Source organism: Lethenteron reissneri, chromosome 9 (genome assembly GCF_015708825.2).
Source record: "Lethenteron reissneri isolate LAM-NWPU_2019-01 chromosome 9, ASM1570882v1, whole genome shotgun sequence".
Classification (NCBI taxonomy): Eukaryota; Metazoa; Chordata; class Hyperoartia; order Petromyzontiformes; family Petromyzontidae; genus Lethenteron; species Lethenteron reissneri.
This window is the reverse complement of record NC_083787.1, coordinates 12,869,158-12,892,172: the sequence shown is the minus strand read 5'-3', so window position 1 is coordinate 12,892,172 and position 23,015 is coordinate 12,869,158. Positions and strand designations below refer to the sequence as shown.

Below are 23,015 nucleotides of genomic sequence, written 5' to 3'. Positions count from 1 at the left end.
CACACACACACAGACATCACAGCACATACACACAGACATCACAGCACACACACAGACATCATGGCACACACACAGACATCACAGCACACACACACAGACATCACAGCACACACACAGACATCACGACACACACACAGACATCACGACACACACACACACAGACATCACAGCACACACACACAGACATCACAGCACACACACACAGACATCACGACACACACAGGCATCACGACACACACACACAGACATCACGACACACACACACAGACATCACGGCACACACACACACAGACATCACAGCACACACACAGAGACATCACGACACACACAGACATCGCAGCACACACACACAGACATCACGGCACACACACACAGACATCACAGCACACACACACAGACATCACGGCACACACACACAGACATCACGGCACACACACACAGACATCACAGCACACACACACACAGACATCACGGCACACACACACAGACATCACGACACACACAGACATCACGACACACACACAGACATCACAGCACACACACATAGACATCACGGCACACACACACAGACATCACGGCACACACAGCACACACACATAGACATCACGGCACACACACACAGACATCACGGCACACACACACAGACATCACAGCACACACACACACAGACATCACAGCACACACACAGACATCACGGCACACACACACAGACATCACGGCACACACACACAGACATCACAGCACACACACACACAGACATCACGGCACACACACACAGACATCACGACACACACAGACATCACGACACACACACAGACATCACAGCACACACACATAGACATCACGGCACACACACACAGACATCACGGCACACACACAGACATCACGGCACACACACACAGACATCACAGCACACACACAGACATCACGGCACACACACACAGACGTTGTTGTGAAGCTTCCTTCCCGTGGGAGGGCGTCGACGAGGTGCCATGCCCTGGCTCGCCCTCAAGAAGGCAGAGGAGCAAGTGGACTCATCGCCATCTGTTTCCATCTGTCCGGCGACAGAGCGTTGCTCCCTCGCGCAAGGCGTGGGGGGTTTTCTACAGGTGCGCCGACTTGCTTCCCACTTGTAATTATAAACACAACTCTGCACTAATTGGCGGGAAACTTCTGAATACAATTAAAATACAACGTAGCAGCAGGAGCCTCCTGAAAATTTGTTATAAGGCTCAACGTGGCTATTCTGTACAGATAAATGAGTAAGTAGATGTTAAATAAATCTGTGTTCGCTTCTTGCAGAGTGACCAAATACTCCTCGGATTCCTAGTGCCCAGTTCGGTCCCCTGTAGCAGGCGCCGCGTAGTCACAGCCTCGTGTGCCGTGCCGGGCTCAATAGGTGCTCGCTAACATCACTTGCCGCAACAGTTACACGGGGGATCTTTGTCTTCGTGTGTGCCCGCTGGAACCAGGGAGAGCGGTGGTGGAGCGGTTAGCGCGCTGCGCTACCAACCTGGCAAACCCGAGTTCGATTTCCGCTCACGGTCAACACCTGTGAAGCGGTCCAGGGCCTCCCCTAGGTTGACTCAGCCTCAAATGAGTACCTGGTGCGGTGTGTAAACATCGCCACAGGGGAGACAAAGGCGGTCGGGCGTGGTGCAGGCCACCCACCCCCTCGTTTGCCGTGCCGGCCTTCAAAGATGCTCGCTAACAGCACTTGCCCCAACAGTTCGTTAAGGCTATACGGGGGATCTTTGTTTGTGTGTGTTTATGCAATTGTGCCTGGACCTGCATATATGTGGGTTTACATTCGTGTGTGTATATGCGTGTTTGTATATACGTGTGTGTGTGGGGGAGATAGCGTTGGTGTTAGGGATATGGTTAGATGTATGAATAGGGTTAGAGGAATCTATGGTGGTTCTTGAGGTAAGGGGCTAGAATTGATTGAATATTCGTTTTTCAGAGCAGGAGATTTGCGTCGCAGCCATTGACTCCGTGGCCCAAATCAAATACGAACTAGAACACCCGACGTGGATATACAGCGCCTGATACATCACATTCACTACATCGCGTCCCAACACTGCCTCACGTACAACACTACGTCTTGTAACAATACACAGCACGTGACTCAAAGACAATTATGCCCCGTATAGCCTGTAACAGACTGTTGGGGCAAGTGCTGTGTGCGAGCACCTATGAAGGCCGGAACGGTACACGAGGGGGGGGGGTGGCCTGCACCACGCCCGGCCGCCTTTGTCTCCCCAGTGGCGATGTTTGCACACCGCACCAGGTACTCATTTGAGGCTGAGTCTACCTAGGGGAGGAGGTCCAGGACCAGTTCAAATGATCGTCACCGGTGTTGGCCGTGAGCTGGAATCGAACCCAGGCCGCCGGATTCGTAGCGCAGCGCGCTGACCGCTACACCACCACTCCCCACATCACACATTACACCACGTCAGACGTAATACAATGTAATATACTACACAAAGATGATATTGTACAACTATTCGTGCACTGCTGGATGAAGGCCGCTCCACATCGCGTGCAATGATAGACATCGGAGTGAAGAATACAACGTCTCACGTACAGCAGTGATGGGTATAGCCCACGGCTCATTTGATCTTTAGTCACGCCGGGGGAGTTGAAGGTCAAGATCGGTTCAGATATCACTCGCCACTGACGTTAGCCGTGGCCGGGAATCAAACCCAGACCGCGGGGGTTCTCAGGCGCAATGCGAGAAGCGCAGCGCCACCACTCCATCCGGTCGTGACACATAGCCCACAGAAGCCAAGAAGAATAATTACAATGATTGTTATAATACATCACAGATATCATAACAACGTGCACAACATCACATACACAGTACGTAGCACAGCGTGCAATACGTGTTGTACTATGCGTGTTGTATGATATGTTGTATAATGTGCTATACATGTGGTTATTCTATGTTATATTATTGTACTATGCGTGGTATTGTATGATATGTTGTATAATGTGCTATACATGTGGTTATTCTATGTTATATTATTGTAGTATGCGTGTTGTATGATATGTTGTATAATGTGTTATATATGTAGTTATTCTATGTTATATTATTGTAGTATGCGTGTTGTATGATGTGTTGTATAATGTGTTATACATGTGGTTATTCTATGTTATATTGTTGTAGTATGCGTGTTGTATTGTATGATATGTTGTATAATGTGTTATACATGTGGTTATTCTATATTATATTGTTGTAGCATGCGTGTTGTATTGTATGCTGCTATGGACAAACACGCGTGCGGCCACTGCTCTCGGCTCGCTGTCACAGCCGGAGCGGCTTGCTTGGCCACGAAGACTCCCGCATCACTAGAAAGACCTGAACTTTAAAAACATTACATAAAATCCGAATGAAACAAAGGACAACATAAACAAACGCCAACGTCCAAATCAGATGAGAGCAGTCTTCATGTGCACACGCCGTGATATGCTGTGGTATAGATGCATGGGGTGCAATGCACGGCATGTATAATGCGGACCGGGTGCATCACGTGGAATGTTCACGTCACAGGTGAGGGCGGCGCAGCCACGCGGCGTGTTCAGGCCGAATGGATGAGACCACGCGGAGAGTTCCAGGAGCCAGAGGTCTGGCGCAGTGACGGTCACTGAGCGTCGGTGGACACGCGCACGCTACGACGACTAAGATCCCCCGTGTAGCCTTAACGAGTAACCTATTAAGGCCGGCACTGCACACGAGAGGGTGGGTGGCCAACACCACACCCGGCCGTCTTTGTCTCCCTAGTAGCGATGTTTGCACACCACTCCAAGCTACTCATTTGAGGCTGAGTCGACATAGGAGAGGGCCCAGAACCGGTTCAGATAATCACCGCTGGTGTTGGCCGTGAGCTTGAATGGAACCCGGGTGGCCAGATTTGTAGCGCAGTGCGCTCACCGCTACACTACCGCTCCCCAAAGACACACATAGACACACACACACATCGGATCAGAGAGCGAGCGAGTGAGTGAGAGAGCGACGCACGCGTTAAAATAATAGTTTTATATTTCATGAAGAGGAAATGTTCACACTCGGCCGACTCGTACACGACGAGGGGACAAACCGAAGTAAAGTGCGCAACATTCGTGGTTCGCAAACGTCGCAAAGCGCCATGGGGGGTTTCCACGCGGCGTCACCTCTGAAGGGGAGCCGCCGTCCGCGTCTCTGCGAGTAAAAAAAAAAACCTGCAAAGGAAAGGAACGAAAAAGAAGCCAACGGCGGCCCGGGCGGCTCTCGCTGGGGTTGTCTCTGCGAACGCGCACTACGTCCCTCCCGTGGTGTCCTCGAGCCGTGCGCTCGCCTGGACATCAACAGGCCCCCCCTCTCCCCTCACCTCCCCCACCGCGGTCCTCCTATAGCCCGCCAAGGCCCGAGAAACTTCGCTTTACTGACGCTTGTTCTGTTGGAGCTGAGCGTGCGGTTTAGTTTAACGACTCCACCGCCACCACTGGAGACCATCGGACGTGATACTTAGAGTGAGACGAGGGGCTTCCGCGGATTTCTGATGGGAGTCAGGGGCTTCCGCGGATTTCTGATGGGAGTCAGGGGTTTCCGCGGATTTCTGATGAGAGTCAGGGGCTTCCGCGGATTTCTGATGGGAGTCAGGGGTTTCCACGGATTTCTGATGGGAGTCAGGGGCTACCGCGGATTTCTGATGGGAGTCAGGGGCTTCCGCGGATTTCTGATGGGAGTCAGGTGCTTCCGCGGATTTCTGATGGGAGTCAGGTGCTTCCGCGGATTTCTGATGGGAGTCAGGGGCTTCCACGGATTTTTGATGGGAGTCAGGGGCTACCGCGGATTTCTGATGGGAGTCAGGGGCTTCCGCGGATTTCTGATGGGAGTCAGGGGCTTCCGCGGATTTCTGATGGGAGTCCGAGTCGGGAGCGAGTTCAGGCGCGCGCCCCACGGCGAATCACCAGCACCACCAGCACCACCAACATCACCACCATCATCACCATCACCACCATCACCGCTGTTAGTGTCATCATTATCATGGAGCCCGTGACTGTCCGGGACCACGGCTATTTATTGCTTGCAATTATATAATCCATCTGTTGTTTAAAAACTGTACACCTTTGTTCGGAATAGGACACCCTCCCACCGATCCACGCACGTGTTATGTATTCGTATAGCATCTCATATAATCTATTTTTTTTCTCATATAGAACTAGTTGCATGTTTTTGTGTGTAATTATCCCCCCCACTTCCCCACACGCGTTTCAGGCCGCACACCTTCAAATGTAAAAGACGACGACTGGACGACAACGGAACACACGGAACGAGTTAACACCGACGACGACGACGAGGAGGCACCGACCCCGGGAACGACTCTCGAGACAAAGAGGAAGGGGGGGGGGCACACACGCACATCGACATTCGCTTCGGACGCGTCCGGCGTCGGGACCCCCGCGGAGGAGGAGGCGGCGCGGAGTGAGTGGCGCATGCGGTGGGAGTGGTGGTGTCGTGGGGGAGCGTCGCTCAAAACATAATTTTCCATGGAAACGCGATGAAGAAGAGACGTGAACGAGCGTGGGACACGAGCAGACAGCCCCCCCCCCCCCGTGTGCCCCGCGCAACGCGAGATCCTTCAGGGCTCTCTCTGTCTCTCACACTCCTCCTCACTAGCTCACAGCTCACTCTCTCTCTCCCTCTCTCATCCCTCTCACTCATCACTTGCTCCCTCTCTTCCTATCCCTCTCATCCCTCACACTCCTCCTCACTTGCTCACTCTCTCCCTCTCTCATCCCTCACACTCCTCCTCACTTGCTCCCTCTCTTCTTCTCCCTCTCATCCCTCACACTCCTCCTCACTAGCTCGCTGTCTCTCTCACTCGCTTACTCGGCAACTCACAATCTGCCTGGCGCGCTCTCTCTCACCCCCCCCCCCCCCACGCTTCTCGATCCCTCGCACGGCGCCGGGCATCCCGGAGCGCGGCGCGTCCCCAGGCGCGCGTGCCCCGGCCAGGACGGGCACGCGCGGGGCCTCACGAACCCAGCCGCCGTCTCCCCGTGGAGCACACAGCACGAGCTTGTAACCCCCCCGTGAGTTCTACAATCAACGTCTTTACCAACGCGCCTCCTCGTCGCCGCATTCGCCTCCTCCGCCACGCCGCTGCTCAATACAAACCCGCACCGGGCGCGTCTCTGTGCCGCCTCCCAATTTGTGGCGCTTCTCTCCGGACTCGCCGCCGCCAGCCCCCTTCTGTGCTCGATTGCTTTGTGAGTTTTAACGTCCACAGAGTTTCCGGGGGAGGGGGGGGGGCTCGCTCCCCCTACCCCTCGACAGTGGCGTGGCTTAAGGAGAATTGTCGCACCCCCCTTCTCCTCCTCCTCCTCTCCCCGTGCGGGTGAATGACGGCGGCGTGAGACGTGGGCCACCTTGCGCGCGGGATGGGGATCGGGGAAGAATGATGTGGGGGGGGGGGGGTGGGAGTCGTCTCTCGCGCGTCGGGTGGAGTACGGGGGGAGGGGCGGAGGAGAAGGGGTGGAATCCCCCCTCACCCCCCGAAAACCCGGACCTCGAGGGGGGGTGGGGGGGGGGGGGCTCTGGCGTGTGCGTGTGACCGTCACAGCGCGAGCTGCAACCAGGCGGCGGCGAGGGGGACGAGCAGCGCCAGCGGTGCGACGAGGCCCCGCGTGGCCGCGCTGCTGCCCTTGTCGCACAGCGCGTACATGTTCCCCTTGAACTTCAGCTTCCGCATGTCCTTCGCCAGCGACTTCCACGTGTCCGTGGCACCCTTCTGGCAGTCGGAAATGGCGGCCACTGAGCACGCCTGGAACTCCTCCCAGTGCCTGCGGCCGCGGGGGTGATGGGGGGGGGTGACACAGAGCGCGCGATGAGCGAGCGGCTCGGGCGTGCGTGTGGGTGCGTCAAGGCGGGGAGCGGTGGTGCAGCGGTTAGCGCGCTGCGCTACGAACCTGGCGACCCGGGTTCGATTCCCGCTCACGGCAGACACCAGTGATGATTATCTGAACCGGTTGTGGGCGCCCTCCCCTAGGTCGACTCAGCCTCAAATGACTATCTGGTGCGGTGCGTAAAACATCGCCACTAGGGAGACAAGGCGGCCGGGCGTGGTGCTGGCCACCCACCCCCCTCGTGTGCCTTGCCGACCTTCAGAGGTGCTCGCTAACAGCACTTGCCCCAACAGTCTGTTAAGGCTACACGGGGGATCTTTGTCTTGTGTGGCTTGTAAGATGTAATGTGTCCTCTGTAATTCTTTAATTGGTAAGAGCAGATTGCATCGCCAATATTAACTGGAAAATAAGCTGCTAATGAGACTTAAAACATAAACGATTATTCCTCAAGTTATGGCGAGCATTTTGTGAAGTGTACGCAAGATGCGCATCGATGTCGCATGCCCGCCCAAGGTGAAAACTAATCCGCACAACGCGAAGAAGACGACTCGAGATCTGTGAATCGAAACGCTGCCGTGTGAATTATCACAAGCTTCGTCTGTGTGCAGATTACTATGCCTTGATAATGTGTATGCATCATCTACCTTTGTATTTACGTACGTGTGTATACAATTATTTTAGCATGTATGTACATAAACGTACGTGTTAAAATACGTCTATGCGTATCAATTTACAAGACAATATGTATATATATGTGTGTGTGTGAAGTCTGTGTGCGTGTGTAAATTAAACTAATTTTGCTGGACCCCACAGCAATCCCACTGTGGGCTGAGCTCCTTCAACCGAGCAGCAGCGGCACGACGCGAATTGCGTCTCTGTCTGCTGAAGCCTTCTCAGCGTGGCGAGCAGCAGCATCGGCAGACCTTGACATTTGCATCGAGTTTCCTGAACCTCACCGCGGCTGCCATCGCGCGCTCCAAAAATAATCGAGTTATCCTAAATAATGTGACAGCGTGTTGGGGTGGGGAGGGGGGAGACATCGCATCCAGGTCATCGCCACTGAGAATCGCCGTCTCTTCTGTAGACGCCTTGGGGGCGATGATCGGTAGCCTCCACGTGAGATCTATTTTTATCATCATCATCATCACGGCCCACGCGCGGAGCGGTGATGAGTGAGCGCTCGGGCCCATCCACTTCCGCAACCCTTGGCGACACGGCCCAACACAGAGCCGCACATGGCCGTGGCGATTCCACGACGTGCGGCCCCGCGTCCAAACGGAGGAGCCCCGCCGGCTGTGGCTGCCCCCCCCCCCCCCCCCGAGACAAGCGGCCGTGAGCGCGTTTATTCCTGATTAACGATGTGGTACCCCCCCCCCCCCACAACTCCAACCCCGTGACACCCCCCCCCCCCCAACTCACCCAACCCCGCGACCCCCCGGGGAGCGCTTAACGGGATACGGGGTCCTGGACCTCGACTCCAATCGCGGCGCGCGAGGCGAGAGCTCAGCCGCTCCGCCGCCTGTACGACCATCATCCAGGCACCCCCCCCCCCGCTACGCGCGGCCTTCTTCAGCCCCTCGCCGCTCGTCTCTAAGATCCCTCCCCGCAGCTTCGCCGCTCTCATTCCTCAGCTCCCCGTGCCGTTCCCCTCGTTCCGTTTTTTTACCGATTAGAGCCGCGCGCCTCCATTATTATAGCGGCTGTTAAATATTGTATTGTAATTGCTGTTATATGGTTGTTATTACTACGACGCTCTGACTGGAGCATACACACGTGCCTTTTTATTATAGTTGTTCACGTTGTATTTTAAATGTATTAATGAGCGATATTAATAGCTGCTGTCTATTACGCAATGAATGGGTAAAATTACGCGCAGGCCTGAGATTCATTCATTAATTAGACCTGAATCCCAGGGTTGTTGATTAAAAGAGAATGAATTTCGCGCGTGTGTGTACATACATATATACACGTGTGTGTGTGTGCGTGTAGCCGTGTGTGTACATACATACATACACGTGTGTGTGTGTGTACATACATATATACACGTGTGTGTGTACATACATATATACACGTGTGTGTGTGCGTGTAGCCGTGTGTGTACATACATATATACACGTGTGTGTGTACATACATATTTACACGTGTGTGTGTGCGTGTACCCGCGTGTGTATATATACACGTGTGTGTGTGTGCGTATACCCGTGTGTGTACACACATATATACACGTGTGTGTGTACGTGTACCCGTGTGTGTATATAATACACGTGTGTGTGCGTGTACCCGTGTGTGTATACATACACGTGTGTGTGTCCGTGTGTGTGTGCGTGTACCCGTGTGTGTATACATACACGTGTGTGTGTATATATGTGTCGTGGGGAGCAGTACTACACTACCGGTTAGCGCGCTGCGCTACGAACCTGGCGACCCGAGTTCGATTCCCGCTCACGGCCAAAATCAGTGACGATTATCTGAACCGGTCCTGGGCGTTCCCTAGGTCGACTCAGACTCAAATGGTTCGATGTGTAGTAAAGATCACCACTGGGGAGACAAAGGCGGCAGGGCTTGGTGCTGGCCATCCACACCCTCGTGTGCCGTTCTGACCTTTATAGGTGCTCGCCAACAGTACTTGCCCCAACCGTCTGTTACAGGCTATACGGGGGATCTTTGTCTTTGTATATATGTCTACACATATGCACCCGTGTGTGTGCCTCTGTGCATGTGTCGTTGCGTATATGCGCATGGACGTGGGGGACGGTAGCGTGGCGGCACTGCGCCACGATCCTGCCGCCTACAGCCAACACCAGTGACGATTATCTGAACCAGTCCTGGGTCTCCACTAGGTCGACTCAGCCTCAAACGAGTATCTGGCCCGGCGTGTAAAAACATCGCACTGGGGAGACAAAGGCGGTCGGGCGTGGTGCTGGCCACCCACCCGCCCCCCTCGTGTGCCACAATGCCGCCCTCCGTAGGTGTTCACTAACAGCACTTGTCCCCACCGCTCACCAAGGTTATATTCTGTCTCTGTGTGTGGGCGCAAGGAACTCGCAAGCAGCACCTTGCGATGGCGACACGGGGGGGGGGGGGTGCTCGTCTTTGTGCGGGCATGTTGCTGCGTCAGTGAGTGCGGCGAGTGCGAGGATACTCTTCATATTATTATTATTATACACGGGGCCTGCATACAACAGCAGCAGCTCCACGGCATTGTATATCCCGGGACGCGTGGGTGGGGAGTGATGGGGGGTGCGGAGGGGAGCGGGAACCCCCCTATTGGGGGATCCGCCGAGGAGACCCCCCCACCGCCCACGCGCTCACGGACCCGGCACGAGGCGATTGCATCGAGACACAGAAAGATAAACAAGTAGCGAACATTTTCAGCAAAGGAAGACTAAGATATAGACATACAGGTACTTATTAAACATAAATACGCAAACACTTGTCAAAATAGAACGATACAAGATACAACCAGATATATATAGAGACGTATAAATAGCCCGCCTACTGACAATTCGACGAATACATCATAAACATACGAACGAACATACACACACGTAGCTCTACGGTATGTACTCATCATAGACAACGGAGTAAAACGAAGCCGAATAAACATGGAAACAAATCGGTGAGTTGGCCACTCGATAGACAACGAGTCGAGAGACGGGGCCGGTGGAGCAGCGGACGGCCTAGTCCGCTGTGGAGCGCGAACGAGGCCGTGTGGACGAGGAGGAGACCATCGCTCCGACAGTCCGCGGGCGTCGCAGTCACGGCGAGTCCACGGACCCCAACGAACGCCGCAGGCCGCGAGCCGCGCAACCGCCGCACTGAGACCGCGACCCGAGCGCCCCCGTGTCAGATGCGGCGCTCACAAACGGCCTCGAGACGATCCCCATAGGATCTCCTCCCCCCCCCCAATTTGTGACAATCGAATCGCAAACATCGATTTAATAATCGATTTTATCGAACACCGTTTGGCGAGAGCTTGCGTCTCCCGTGGGACTGCCGTGCACAACTCATTTTGCGTTTCGTTAAAAGTAGGAATAGAAAATAATCGGGACACCGAACGCGCGCCGATGTTCGATGCGCGCGTCTCGCCGAGTCGACGACTCTCTGTCCGGGCCGCGTGTCACGCGCCGCGCGCGACTCGCGGCCTCGTGCTGTCGCCCTGGGCGAGCGCGCTCGGCGCGGAGACCCCCCCCCCCCCGGCTTCACGCTGACTCCACCACCTACGGGGTTCTGCTGCTGGTGCTGCTGGCGCTTACTGGTGCTGCTGATGCTGCTGCTGCTGGCGCTTACTGGTGCTGCTGATGCAACTGGTGCTGCTGGCGCTTACTGGTGCTGCTGATGCTGCTGATGCAACTAGTGCTGCTGATGCTGCTGATGCAACTGGTGCTGCTGATGCCACTGCTGGTGCTGCTGATGCAACTGGTGCTGCTGATGGAACTGGAGCTGCTGATGCTACTGGTGCTGCTGATGCTACTGCTGGTGCTGCTGATGCAACTGGTGCTGCTGATGCTGCTGATGCTACTGGTGCTGCTGATGCTGCTGATGCTACTGCTGGTGCTGCTGATGCAACTGGTGCTGCTGATGCTACTGGTGCTGCTGATGCTACTGCTGGTGCTGCTGATGCAACTGGTGCTGCTGATGCAACTGGTGCTGCTGATGCTGCTGATGCTACTGGTGCTGCTGATGCTGCTGATGCTACTGCTGGTGCTGCTGATGCAACTGGTGCTGCTGATGCTACTGGTGCTGCTGATGCTACTGCTGGTGCGGCTGATGCAACTGGTGCTGCTGATGCAACTGGTGCTGCTGATGCTGCTGCTGATGCTACTGGTGCTTGCGGGTGCTGCTGCTGATCCTGCACGCGCCTCACCGCACCAGCGTCCTCACAGCAACGGGGAGCAGCGGCTGCATAATTCATCGTAATTTATTCCTCGGATACCCGCATGCATTATTTATAGGCAGCACCCGACTGCGGTATAATTTTTTTTATTATATAAAAATGCGTTTTGTCCTTAAATACGAGCGCGATACAGCGAATTAAATGACAAATTCATTGCCGGTCTGAATCTGCGCCGCTGAAGCGCGGGGTCGCGGCGATTTTGTCGCGACCCTCGCCGCGTTGCAACGCTCCACGGCGACTCCCCGTCGCAGCGCAGAGGGACTGAGCGTGGAGCCGGATTCAGGAGCCGGATTCAGGAGCCGGATTCAGGAGGGCACGCGGAGCTGAGCCGTGCGCAGATACCCAGGTCAGTGCGCGGGATCCAAAGCCAATGAGAGAGTCCCCGAACGCGTGCGGAGCGACTGGGTGACTGAGACCCACGTGGGTAGGGAGACCCAGACCCGCGTACGGGGACTCTGGTCCCAGCATCACGGCTCCGGCCCCGATCCCTCTTCGGCTATGCGAGGAAGAAGAAGAAGGCAAAGAAAGGGAGACGCGAAGACAACATGGCCGGTAGAAAACATCGCTGCGTCTCGGTGCGTCTCTGCGTTGGTGGGGCCAGCGAGCCCATGCCCATGTGGGGAGCGATGCCGCACTGCGCTACGAACCCGTCGACCCGAGTTCGATTCCCGCTCACGACCAACGCGTTTATCTGGAACAGTCCTGGGCCTCACCTACGTCGACTCAGCCTCAAACGAGCACCCGGTGCGGTGTGTGTACACATCGTCACGAGGGAGACAAAGGCGGCCGGGTGTGGTACTGGCTACCCACTCCCTCGTATTCCGTGCCGGCCTGTATAAGTACTCACTAACAGTAATGTGCGTGCCGTGCCGGCCTGCATAGGTTCTGCTCGCTAAGAGCACTACTCCCCCCACGTGTGATCTCGGCCGTCGGGTGCCGGGGCGGTGTGGGGTGCCCGTGCCGGGCGCGCGCCCCCTACTTGCAGAGCGTGGTGACCGCGTGGCTCTCGTCCATGTCGGGCCGCACGCGGTTCAGGTGGTCTCCCAGGCGGTGCAGGCAGCCCGAGAGGCCCGCGTAGAAGGCGTCGCAGCGGCCCGGCGCGGCCGCCTCGATCACCTCGTTCCCCCGGTCCTGGCACAGCGCTGGCGAGGTGAGGTGAGCGGGGTGGGGGGAGGGGAAGAGATCAGACAAAACGAAGCCACCCCTCCTCTTCCATCCCCCCGGGGGGGTTGTACGAGGGGGTCTTCCCCCGGGTCGGTCAGGGTCGCGTCTGTATTGAAGCGGCCGTGGTGGTGGGGAGAGAGCGTGGGAGAGAGTGTGGAGAGGCGACATCTCTTTCTCTCTCTCCATTTATCTCTCAGTGGCGCTCTCTCCATCTCTCTCCGCCGACGCGGACAGCCCAAGATGGCGTGACAGATGTAGGAGCGCAGTGGATTAATGCTGCGCGCGGTTTATGTTGTTCGAGGCACTAATGTTGAAACCACGGGCACGGAGCCAAAAACACCCCCCCCCCCACACAGACACTTGTACACGTGGCGCCAGCTGTCGCGGTGTACGCGCGAGTCGCGAGTCGCCAGCAGCAGCAGCAGCACAAAGAGGAGCCGTGGAGCGGTCCTGCGGTGCAGCAGGCGCGCGCCCGTCGTGCACACTCACGCGCACGTAGACAAAGAACCCCCGTATAGCCTTGAGAGAATGTTGGGGCAAGTGCTGTTGGCGAGCACCTATGAAGGCCGGCACGAGGGGGGCGGGTGGCCAACACCACGCCCGGTCGCCTTTGTCTCCCCAGTGGCGATGTTTTACACATCGCACCAGGTACTCATTTGAGGCTGAGTCGACCCTAGGGGAGGCCCAGGACCGGTTCAGATAAACTGTCACCGACGTTGACCGTGAGCGGGAATCGAACTCGTTTCGTCGGGTTCGTAGCGTAGCGCTAACCGCTACAGTACCGCTCCCCCCCCTCACACACACTCACACACTCACACACCCTCACACACACTCACACACCCTCACACACACTCACACACGCGTCGTCAAGTGCACGACACGCGCATCAATACGAACCAACACCTCCACGCACTAAAATTCACACGCGCGTTTACAAGCACAAATGTACAATGTACACGCGCGCCAGGTTACATGCCCCCACGTGTCACACACACGCACGCAAACGCGAACACACACACGCACGTGTCACATACACATACACGCACACACACGCACGTGTCACATACACGCACACACACGCACGTGTCACATACACGCACACACACGCACGTGTCACATACACGCACACACACGCACATGTACACCCACTCCCACAGTCACATTTACACGCACCCTGAATAATGCACTGACATATGTACGCAGTCACATAGACAAAGCTCCCACGTGTAGCCTTTAACGGCCTGTTGGGGCAAGGGCTATTAGCGAGCACCTGTGAAGGCCGGAACGGCACACGAGGGGGTGGGTGTCCTACACCATTTCCCGGCCGCCTTTGTCTCGCCGGTGCTGATGTTTTACACACCACATAAGGTGCTCTGTTTGAGGCTGAATCGACTTTAGGGGCGGCCCAGAAACGGTTGAAATGATCCCCCCTTGTTATTTGGTCGTGAGCGGAAATCGAACTCGGGTGGCCGGGTTCGGAGCACGGCGCAATAGCCTCAGCGCGCAGCCACGTACACTCACTCGCTCACCCACTCATTCACTCACTCGCTCACCCACTCATTCACTCACTCCCTCACCCACTAATTCACTCACTCGCTCACTCACTCACTCGCTCACCCACTCATTCACTCACTCGCTCACCCACTCATTCACTCACTCCCTCACCCACTAATTCACTCACTCGCTCACTCACTCACTCGCTCACCCACTCATTCACTCACTCGCTCACCCACTCACTCACTCGCTCACTCACTCACCCACCCCAGTGCACGCGAGGCGCCATCCCTGTCGTCTCCTCGCCCATCGTTCCGGGGAGGTGGGGGGGGAAGCGGGGACCCCCGGGACAGACCCCTCTCTTCCCTGCCTTGGATTCATTGCACATCGGGTGTTGCGAGTACAGTACCGTACGCGGTTGTGCGTGCATGCTCCTCTATGTGTGTGTGTGTTTGTGTGTCTGTGTGTGTGCATGTGTGTGTGTTTGTCTGTGTTTGTGTGTGTGTTTGTATGTTTGTGCGTGTGTATGTGTGTTTGTGTGGGTGTATGTGTTTGTTTGTGTGTGTATGTGTGTTTGTCTGTGTGTATGTGTTTGTGTGTGTGTAGAGTGTGGAGCGGTGGTGTAGTGGTTAGCGCACTGCACTATGAATCTGGCCACCCGGGTTCAATTCCCGTTCACGGCTAACGCCAGTGACGATTAATTATTTGGACCGATCATGTGCCTCCTCCTCTAGGTCGACTCAGCCTCAAATGAGTACGTGGCGCGATCGCCACGAGGGGGACGAAGGCGGCCTCGTCGCGTGCCGCGCCGGCCTTCACAGGTGCTCGCTAACAGCACTTGCCTCAACAGTCTGTCAAGGTTATACGGGGGATCTTTGTCTTCGTATGGGGAGCGGTAGTGGAGTGGTTGCGCACTGCGTTACTAACCCGGGGTCACCGAATTCGATTCCTGTTCATGATCTAATAACTGGAGATTATCTGTATATATATGTATATAATATCAGTTTGTATGTCTTTGTATGTGCGTGCGTATGAGTGCGTATCTGTGTATACATACACACACGTCGTGTGTATGCTTCTGTGTATGCGTGTGCATGTAGAGTGCATTTGTGTGTATTCGTGTGTGTGGCTGTTTATGCTTGCCAGGTTTCATAGACGCTCGCTAACAACATTTCTGTTTAGGTTATACGGGGGATCTTTGTATTTGCGTGTGTATATATATATTTACGTGCGCAGATATTGTATGTGTGCGTAGCAGCTTATGTAGTAGTTGTGTCTACGACGTTGACGTTCTCTCCTGCTTTACCAAATAGCCGCATTCAACGTCGAGCTCCCTGTCATCGCCATTTCAATCCGACACTTCCATTTTTTTTCTTGAACAAAAAAATATTTAGAATGAATAACCGCACCGAGATGATCCAACGAGGAAGGGAGAGAGACACAGGGAGAGAGACAGAGAGAGAGACAGAAATAGATACAGTGAGACAAAGAGAGAGAGAGACAGACCGAGAGAGACCCGAGCAGCGCATCATCAGCGCCGGCCCGCAGCGTGGACCGTGCCCCTCCATTCAATATTCTCCCGGACAGTCGCTCACGAGCTAATTGATGATGCAGCGTATTTGTTCACTTCACCTGAGATGAATAAATACTCTCTCGGTCTTTACACCCCCCCCCTTCCTCCTCTCGCATCCCCTCCCTCCCCACGCCGTGTATTAACCTCCTGTAATGGACCTGCGCGTGTGAACTTTCAAAATACTGTACGCGACCTCGACGTCCGGACGCGTTTGAGAGGAGCGCCAGGGGTCGCGACCTCCTCTGCTGCCACCGCCTCGACACGAAGATCAGCGCGACCCCCAGACGCGACCTGACCCCCTCCCCTTCCACCCCGCCTCCCCGCGCGTGCCTGCGGAGCCGCGTGCGATTCTCGTGGGGGGGGGGGGGGGGTCGCTACGAGACGGAGGCTCGAGCGAGGAGCGAAAGAAAGAGCCGGGAGACGGCGGGCGGCGAACGGCGACTCGGCGACCCTGGCAGAAGACCGCGGCGAAAGCGGATTTACACGGAGAAGGCGCGTGTACCCCCCCCCCCCGTGTCTCCCGTGTCTCGTGTCTCCCGTGTCTCGTGTCTCCCGTGTCTCGTGTCTCCCGTGTCTCGCGTCTCCCGTGTCTCGTGTCCCGTCCCCTCGTCTCCCGTGTCTCCCGTGTCTCGTGTCCCGTCCCCTCGTCTCCCGTGTCTCGTGTCCCGTCCCCTCGTCTCCCGCGTCTCCCGTGTCTCGTGTCCCGTCCCCTCGTCTCCCGTGTCTCGTGTCCCGTCCCCTCGTCTCCCGTGTCTCGTGTCCCGTCCCGGGATTTCCCGTGTCTCGTGTCCCGTCCCCTCGTCTCCCGTGTCTCGTGTCCCGTCCCCTCGTCTCCCGTGTCTCCCGTGTCTCGTGTCCCGTCCCGGGATTTCCCGTGTCTCGTGTCCCGTCCCCTCGTCTCCCGTGTCTCGTGTCCCGTCCCCTCGTCTCCCGTGTCTCCCGTTTCTCGTGTCCCGTCCCCTCGTCTCCCGTGTCCCGTCCCCCCGTCCCCTCGTCTGCCGTGTCTCCGTTATCTCCGAGTCAAAGAGGCCGCGCGTGCGTCGCCGGCCGCATCGCGCGACTTCAGGATGAACGTGACACGGGGCGAATGAATCCGCCATCGATGAATATATCACAACACCGTGCCAGTGTGAGGAGGCACCGGTCCACGATAGCCAGGATCGAATGACGACGATCAAATAGTGCGTCATCGTGAAGATAACATGGCACCACGCGAAGAGAATTAATTTAAAGCGACATCGCTGATGGAATTACATAACATCGAGATTTAAACAATAATAATAATTCCACTACGAAGAAATACTGTAAGAGGTAAAGATAAATAATATAACCGGGAATTTAAACGTCGTAAGTGTAAACGCGAAACGGCTCCCTGGATGAGGGACGCGGCCGAGTCGTCGCGGCCCACGGCGCGCTCCGTGCGCTCCGCACGCCACGCGGCGACGGCTCCGTTGACGATCGCGACGCGCCGGAGTTCCGCTTTCGTTGAAACGGAGCGCGGCAGCGACTCGGCCTCGAGTGGGGACTCGGCCTAGAGCGATCCCTGGCGCTCACGCGCGCGCCGATTGACCCCCCCCCCCCTGGATGATGCATCTCGCAACGTCCGCGATTCATCGATTCGCCATTCGTTATTCCTATAGAAAAAAACACCCGGCGGACAAGGAGACGGTAGCTACTGCTGCTCTGCTGCTGTAAATGATCGCCGAACGCAGCCGCTGCAGCTGCCCAACGCGAACCGGCGCTTTCCGTGTCCGAGTTCGCTGCCCGAGCCACGGCGTGTGGGTGTCACCACCGCGCTCTCGCGAGCAGTTCACGCGATCGGGGCAGGCTCCCCGCGTATGTTCTTTCGTGAATAGCGGCGGCGGCAGCAGCAGCAGCGGTAATAATCACGATCACAACAATAACAGTAGTAGTAGTAAATATGCTGACCGCGGGGGAGGCGCACGCGTGACGCAAGGAGCTGTGCTCTTCCAGGGTCGCAGGGCGCTCGTCTCATGAATAAAAGACGGCGCAAGGAAGCGACTTCAATCAGCCGAGCCGATCGCGCTGCGCCTCGGCTCCGCGCGCAGCTGGGATGAGAGGCGCGCGGCACCGGAGCGGCTCAGGCACTGACACCGACGAGGCGCGAGGCGCTTCACCCCACACGGACTTGTTGAATGGACGCCCAACGGCGGCGAGCCCGCGTCTCACGCTGTCGCTCGCTCGCTCTCTCTCGCTCTCGCGTTCCACTCTCGCTCGCTCTCTCTCGTTCCATTCTCCGCGCCGGCAACCGCGGCAGCGACACTCACCGAAACGGAATGCGAGCGCTAGGAGGAAAGAGGCCGAGCGCAGGGCGGTGCAAGCCATCGTCCTTGAGCTACCTGCATGGGCCCGGGCACGGCGAGAGTCTCGCGCGGAAAAAAAAACAAATCGGGGGCGGGAAGAGGTTGTGGTGGTGGTAGTGGTGGTGGTGGGGAGCGCGCAGGGACACGCGGACCCGGCGCGGGGAGAGCGCCTGGACAAGCGACGGCCCTCGTTCCTCTCTGCGCCTCGGTCGCCACTCGTTCGCAGTGGCGGTGGTGGCCCGAGCGAGCCGCGGCCCCGGTGCTGAAGGCGCTCGCGTCCGCGCGGGATTTGGACTCCCTCCTCGCCTCCCTCCTCGCCTCCCCTCCCTCCCTCCCTCCCCCTTGCGCGCGGCGCGTGCGCGGCCGGGCCCCCGTCTCCGTGCACGAGGCGCGTGCGCGCGCGCGTTAAGAATCCGCGTTGTGACGCCGCCGCGTGGGCGCGCGGGTCTCGGGTGCGCACGCGATGATTCCCCCCCCCGCCTCCTCCCCCGCCTCAAATCCAACCCCCGCTTGCGCGCGTGCTCGTGTCCTCGCGCCCCGTGTGCGCGTGCACGAGGAGGCGCGTGCCCGCTGACGTCAGGCGGAGTATGGCGCCTTTAGCGCCTTCATCTTCGCCCCTCCCCCCGAATGAAGTCGTTAATCCACGAGCGGTGATTCCACTCGGGCGATGAAGACCAAATAACGTTCCTTGATTCTCATCACGACGGCCCGCGCCTGCACGTGCCGATGATGCGCGCGAGAGGGATAGATTGGCTAAGAGAGGGGGGGGGGGGTTGGAGGCGTTTTAACAGCGAGACCCCAAATGTTGGTTTTGTTCTGAAGCCAACTATTCAGGGGGCAACAACAACGCGCAGTCGAACTCCTCCATTGCGGCGTGAGGGTGACGACGCTGCAGGCGAGCACACTTTGCCGTGGGTGTGTGCCATTTTATTCCTCTGCGCCTGACGACGCGAGCGTTAGGACTCGTTGCGCGTTTAAGCAGCGGAGCCCGAGTCTCGGGGACTCCGTCCCATGCTGCCCCGCGCCGCGTTCGCAGCGCGGCGCGGGGCAGCTTTGGGGGAGGGCGGGGGGCGAAGCTCCACAAGGGCAGCACGGGATCAGGGGACGGGAGTTGATCCTGAACAGGTGGCGGATGAATCATCCGAGCGCTTGCCTGCTCGTGTGTATGACGCGCACGCGACGTGTGTAGGTGTGTGTGTGTTATATATATATGTGTGTGTGGGGGGGGGCGGCAGTGCAGCGGTTAGCGCGCTTGCGATACGAACACGTACGCTCCGAGTTCGATTCCCGCTTCGGGCTCGCATCAGTGACGATCATCTTAACAAGTCCTGGGCCTCCACTAGGTCGACTTAATCTCAAATGAGTACCTGGTGCAGTGTGTAGTAAACATCGCCAATTGGAGACAAAGGCGGCCGGGCGTGGTTCTGGCAACCCACCCCCTCGTGTGCCGGTATCGGCCTTCATCGGTGATACTCGCTAACAGCACTTGCCCCAAAAGCCTGTTAAAGGCTACACGGGGCTTCTTTGCATTTATGTATACAGTGTGTACGTATATAATGTGCATTGCGAACAATGAGTGCAGCTCGCAACGCGAGCAGCTCGGCTCGGATCTAGACCCGGAACGGTTACGTAAGAGGCGCGGCTTAATGAACGCTTCGCGCGGTACGCATCAAATATTAAACGGGAAGCTCTCTCTCTCTCGCTCACTCTCTCTCGCTCACTCTCGCGCTCACTCTCTCTCTGCTCTCCATCTCCTCCTGCACTGCCGCACGCACATCGCGAGCACATCGCGAGCACGAAGAAGAATGACCCCTTCCCCGAGCTCGCGCCCGGCTCCGACGGGCCCCTGGGCTCAAGTCGGTGGCGACCGCTGAGGAGCCAGTCGATCTCCCAGCGTGGCAGGCTGCTCCCGGACACTGACGTGCACGTGTTCGCTCTCTCTCTCGCTCTCTCTCTCTCTCGCTCGCTCTCTCGCTCGCTCGCTCGCTCGCTCGCTCTCTCTCTCTGTGCGGACCGGCTTTGTTTCAATCTCTGCGTTCCGTGATCAATGCGCCGGACCGAGCGGCGCGACCCCGGGTCCTGCGAACTGCGATCGGAATTTCATTTCCCCACCCCCCCTCCCCCTCCTCCTCCTCTCTCAAACGCATATTTCCCTGGCGAATCATTCAACAAACAAAAACATACATAATAATGAAATACGCCAACAAAACACGTCCGCATGGGTTTATATATATATATATCTATATTTATTAAAAAAAATTGCTCGCCCTTATAGCTCCGTGCGCTTTATTCGTTTACATGTCAGAAGCACGCGCGGTATCGATCGCTGCGCAATTAAGTGGCCGGTGGAATGCTGTGATGTTGGGGCGAGAGAGGGCTGCTGCTCCCGCCTATTGAGGCCGTTCGGCTCTGCGCTTCTAAAGATCTCATATCCAGCCCCCGCTAATGGACACTTGCATTTATTTATATATTTTCTTCCAAGGAGTGAGGTGGACGCGAGGTCGCGCGCGAGGGATGAGTGGTGTAGGGGTAGGGGGGGGGGGTGCGGCGGGGGGGGGGGGGCGAGCAGGCTCATTGTTAATTAATTAATTAATGGCGCGAGGAGCGCTCCGCGGGAGCGGCCGCTGAACGCGCGCAGTGTCTGGGCGCTCTCCGCTGCGTGCCGGGAGGCTGTCGGCGGTCTGTCGAGACGCTGCCGTGACCGGTTAAACAACCATCCTGGGCTCCAGCGGCCGACCCCCCCCCAACTCCCTCTACGAGTCCGCACGATGAGGCGCGCGCGGCTATTATTAACGTCGCGCAGATTCCCCGCAACGTACGTGTGTGCTGTACAGTGCCGCAGCTCAAACGTACAGCCCACTGCAATGCCACAGATCGCAGCTGCAATCACTGCAATGCCACAGATCACAGCTGCAATCACTGCAATGCCACAGATCACAGCTGCAATCACTGCAATGCCACAGATCACAGCTGCAATCACTGCAATGCCACAGATCGCAGCTGCAATCACTGCAATGCCACAGATCGCAGCTGCAATCACTGCAATGCCACAGATCGCAGCTGCAATCACTGCAATGCCACAGATCACAGCTGCAATCACTGCAATGCCACAGATCACAGCTGCAATCACTGCAATGCCACAGATCCAGCTGCAATCACTGCAATGCCACAGATCACAGCTGCAATCACTGCAATGCCACAGATCGCAGCTGCAATCACTGCAATGCCACAGATCACAGCTGCAATCACTGCAATGCCACAGATTCAGCAGCTGCAATCACTGCAATGCCACAGATCCAGCTGCAATCACTGCAATGCCAAGATCACAGCTGCAATCACTGCAATGCCACAGATCACAGCTGCAATCACTTGAATGCCACAGATCGCAGCTGCAATCACTGCAATGCCACAGATCACAGCTGTAATCAACTGCAATGCCACAGATCACAGTCTGCAATCACTGCAATGCCACAGATCACAGCTGCAATCACTGCAATGCCACAGATCACAGCTGCAATCACTGCAATGCCACAGATCGCAGCTGCAATCACTGCAATGCCCAGATCACAGCTGCAATCACGCAATGCCACAGATCACAGCTGCAATCACTGCAATGCCACAGATCACAGCTGCAATCACTGCAATGCCACAGATCACAGCTGCAATCACTGCAATGCCACAGATCGCAGCTGCAATCACTGCATGCCACAGATCCAGCTGCAATCACTGCAATGCCACAGATCACAGCTGAATCACTGCAACTGCCACAGATCGACAGCTGCACTCACTGCAATGCCACAGATCACAGCTGCAATCCACTGGCAATGCCACAGATCACAGCTGCAATCACTGCAATGCCACAGATCCAGCTGCAATCACTGCAATGCCACAGATCGCAGCGCAATCACTGCAATGCCACAATCACTGCAATGCCACAGATCACAGCTGCAATCACTGCAATGCCACAGATCGCAGCTGCAATCACTGCAATGCCACAGATCACAGCTGCAATCACTGCAATGCCACAGATCACAGCTGCAATCACTGCAATGCCACAGATCACAGCTGCAATCACTGCAATGCCACAGATCACAGCTGCAATCACTGCAATGCCACAGATCGCAGCTGCAATCACTGCAATGCCACAGATCACAGCTGCAATCACTGCAATGCCACAGATCACAGCTGCAATCACTGCAATGCCACAGATCGCCAGCTGCAATCACTGCAATGCCACAGATCACAGCTGCAATCACTGCAATGCCACAGATCACAGCTGCAATCACTGCAATGCCACAGATCACAGCTGCAATCACTGCAATGCCACAGATCGCAGCTGCAATCACTGCAATGCCACAAATCACAGCTGCAATCACTGCAATGCCACAGATCGCAGCTGCAATCACTGCAATGCCACAGATCGCAGCTGCAATCACTGCAATGACACAGATCACAGCTGCAATCACTGCAATGCCACAGATCACAGCTGCAATCACTGCAATGACACAGATCGCAGCTGCAATCACTGCAATGACACAGATCGCAGCTGCAATCACTGCAATGCCACAGATCACAGCTGCAATCACTGCAATGCCACAGATCGCAGCTGCAATCACTGCAATGCCACAGATCACAGCTGCAATCACTGCAATGCCACAGATCACAGCTGCAA

At 56.5% G+C, this 23,015-nt stretch overlaps 1 protein-coding gene across 2 annotated transcripts; it reads right to left on the bottom strand.

Annotated features, from left to right (window-relative positions):
* Positions 1–3,897: 3,897 nt before the first annotated feature.
* LOC133340285 (neuritin-like) lies at positions 3,898–18,659 on the bottom strand. Of its 2 annotated transcripts, none has more exons than XM_061548390.1 (3): positions 17,949–18,030; positions 12,768–12,930; positions 3,898–6,828 (listed from the first exon to the last, which is right to left on the bottom strand). In XM_061548390.1, exons 1-3 carry the CDS (start codon positions 18,013–18,015, stop codon positions 6,603–6,605), a joined length of 456 nt encoding a protein of 151 aa, XP_061404374.1. In that variant the 5' UTR covers positions 18,016–18,030; the 3' UTR covers positions 3,898–6,602. The 2 variants fall into 2 exon arrangements, with proteins under 2 accessions (XP_061404374.1, XP_061404373.1); XM_061548389.1 differs by lacking the exon at positions 17,949–18,030 and adding an exon at positions 18,308–18,659 and having other exon boundaries at positions 3,901–6,828.
* Between the last annotated feature and the right edge of the window lie 4,356 nt (positions 18,660–23,015).

Excerpts from the sequence above, each read along its gene's own strand:
- LOC133340285 (XM_061548390.1), bottom strand. The coding sequence starts at position 18,015 with ATGAGACGAGCGCCCTGCGACCCTGGAAGAGCACAGCTCCTTGCGTCA. Across the intron at positions 12,931-17,948 it reads ACGCGTGCGCCTCCCCCGCG|CGCTGTGCCAGGACCGGGGG; the intron begins GTCAGCATATTT and ends TCACCTCGCCAG. Across the intron at positions 6,829-12,767 it reads GCGGTCACCACGCTCTGCAA|GCACTGGGAGGAGTTCCAGG; the intron begins GTAGGGGGCGCG and ends CCGCGGCCGCAG.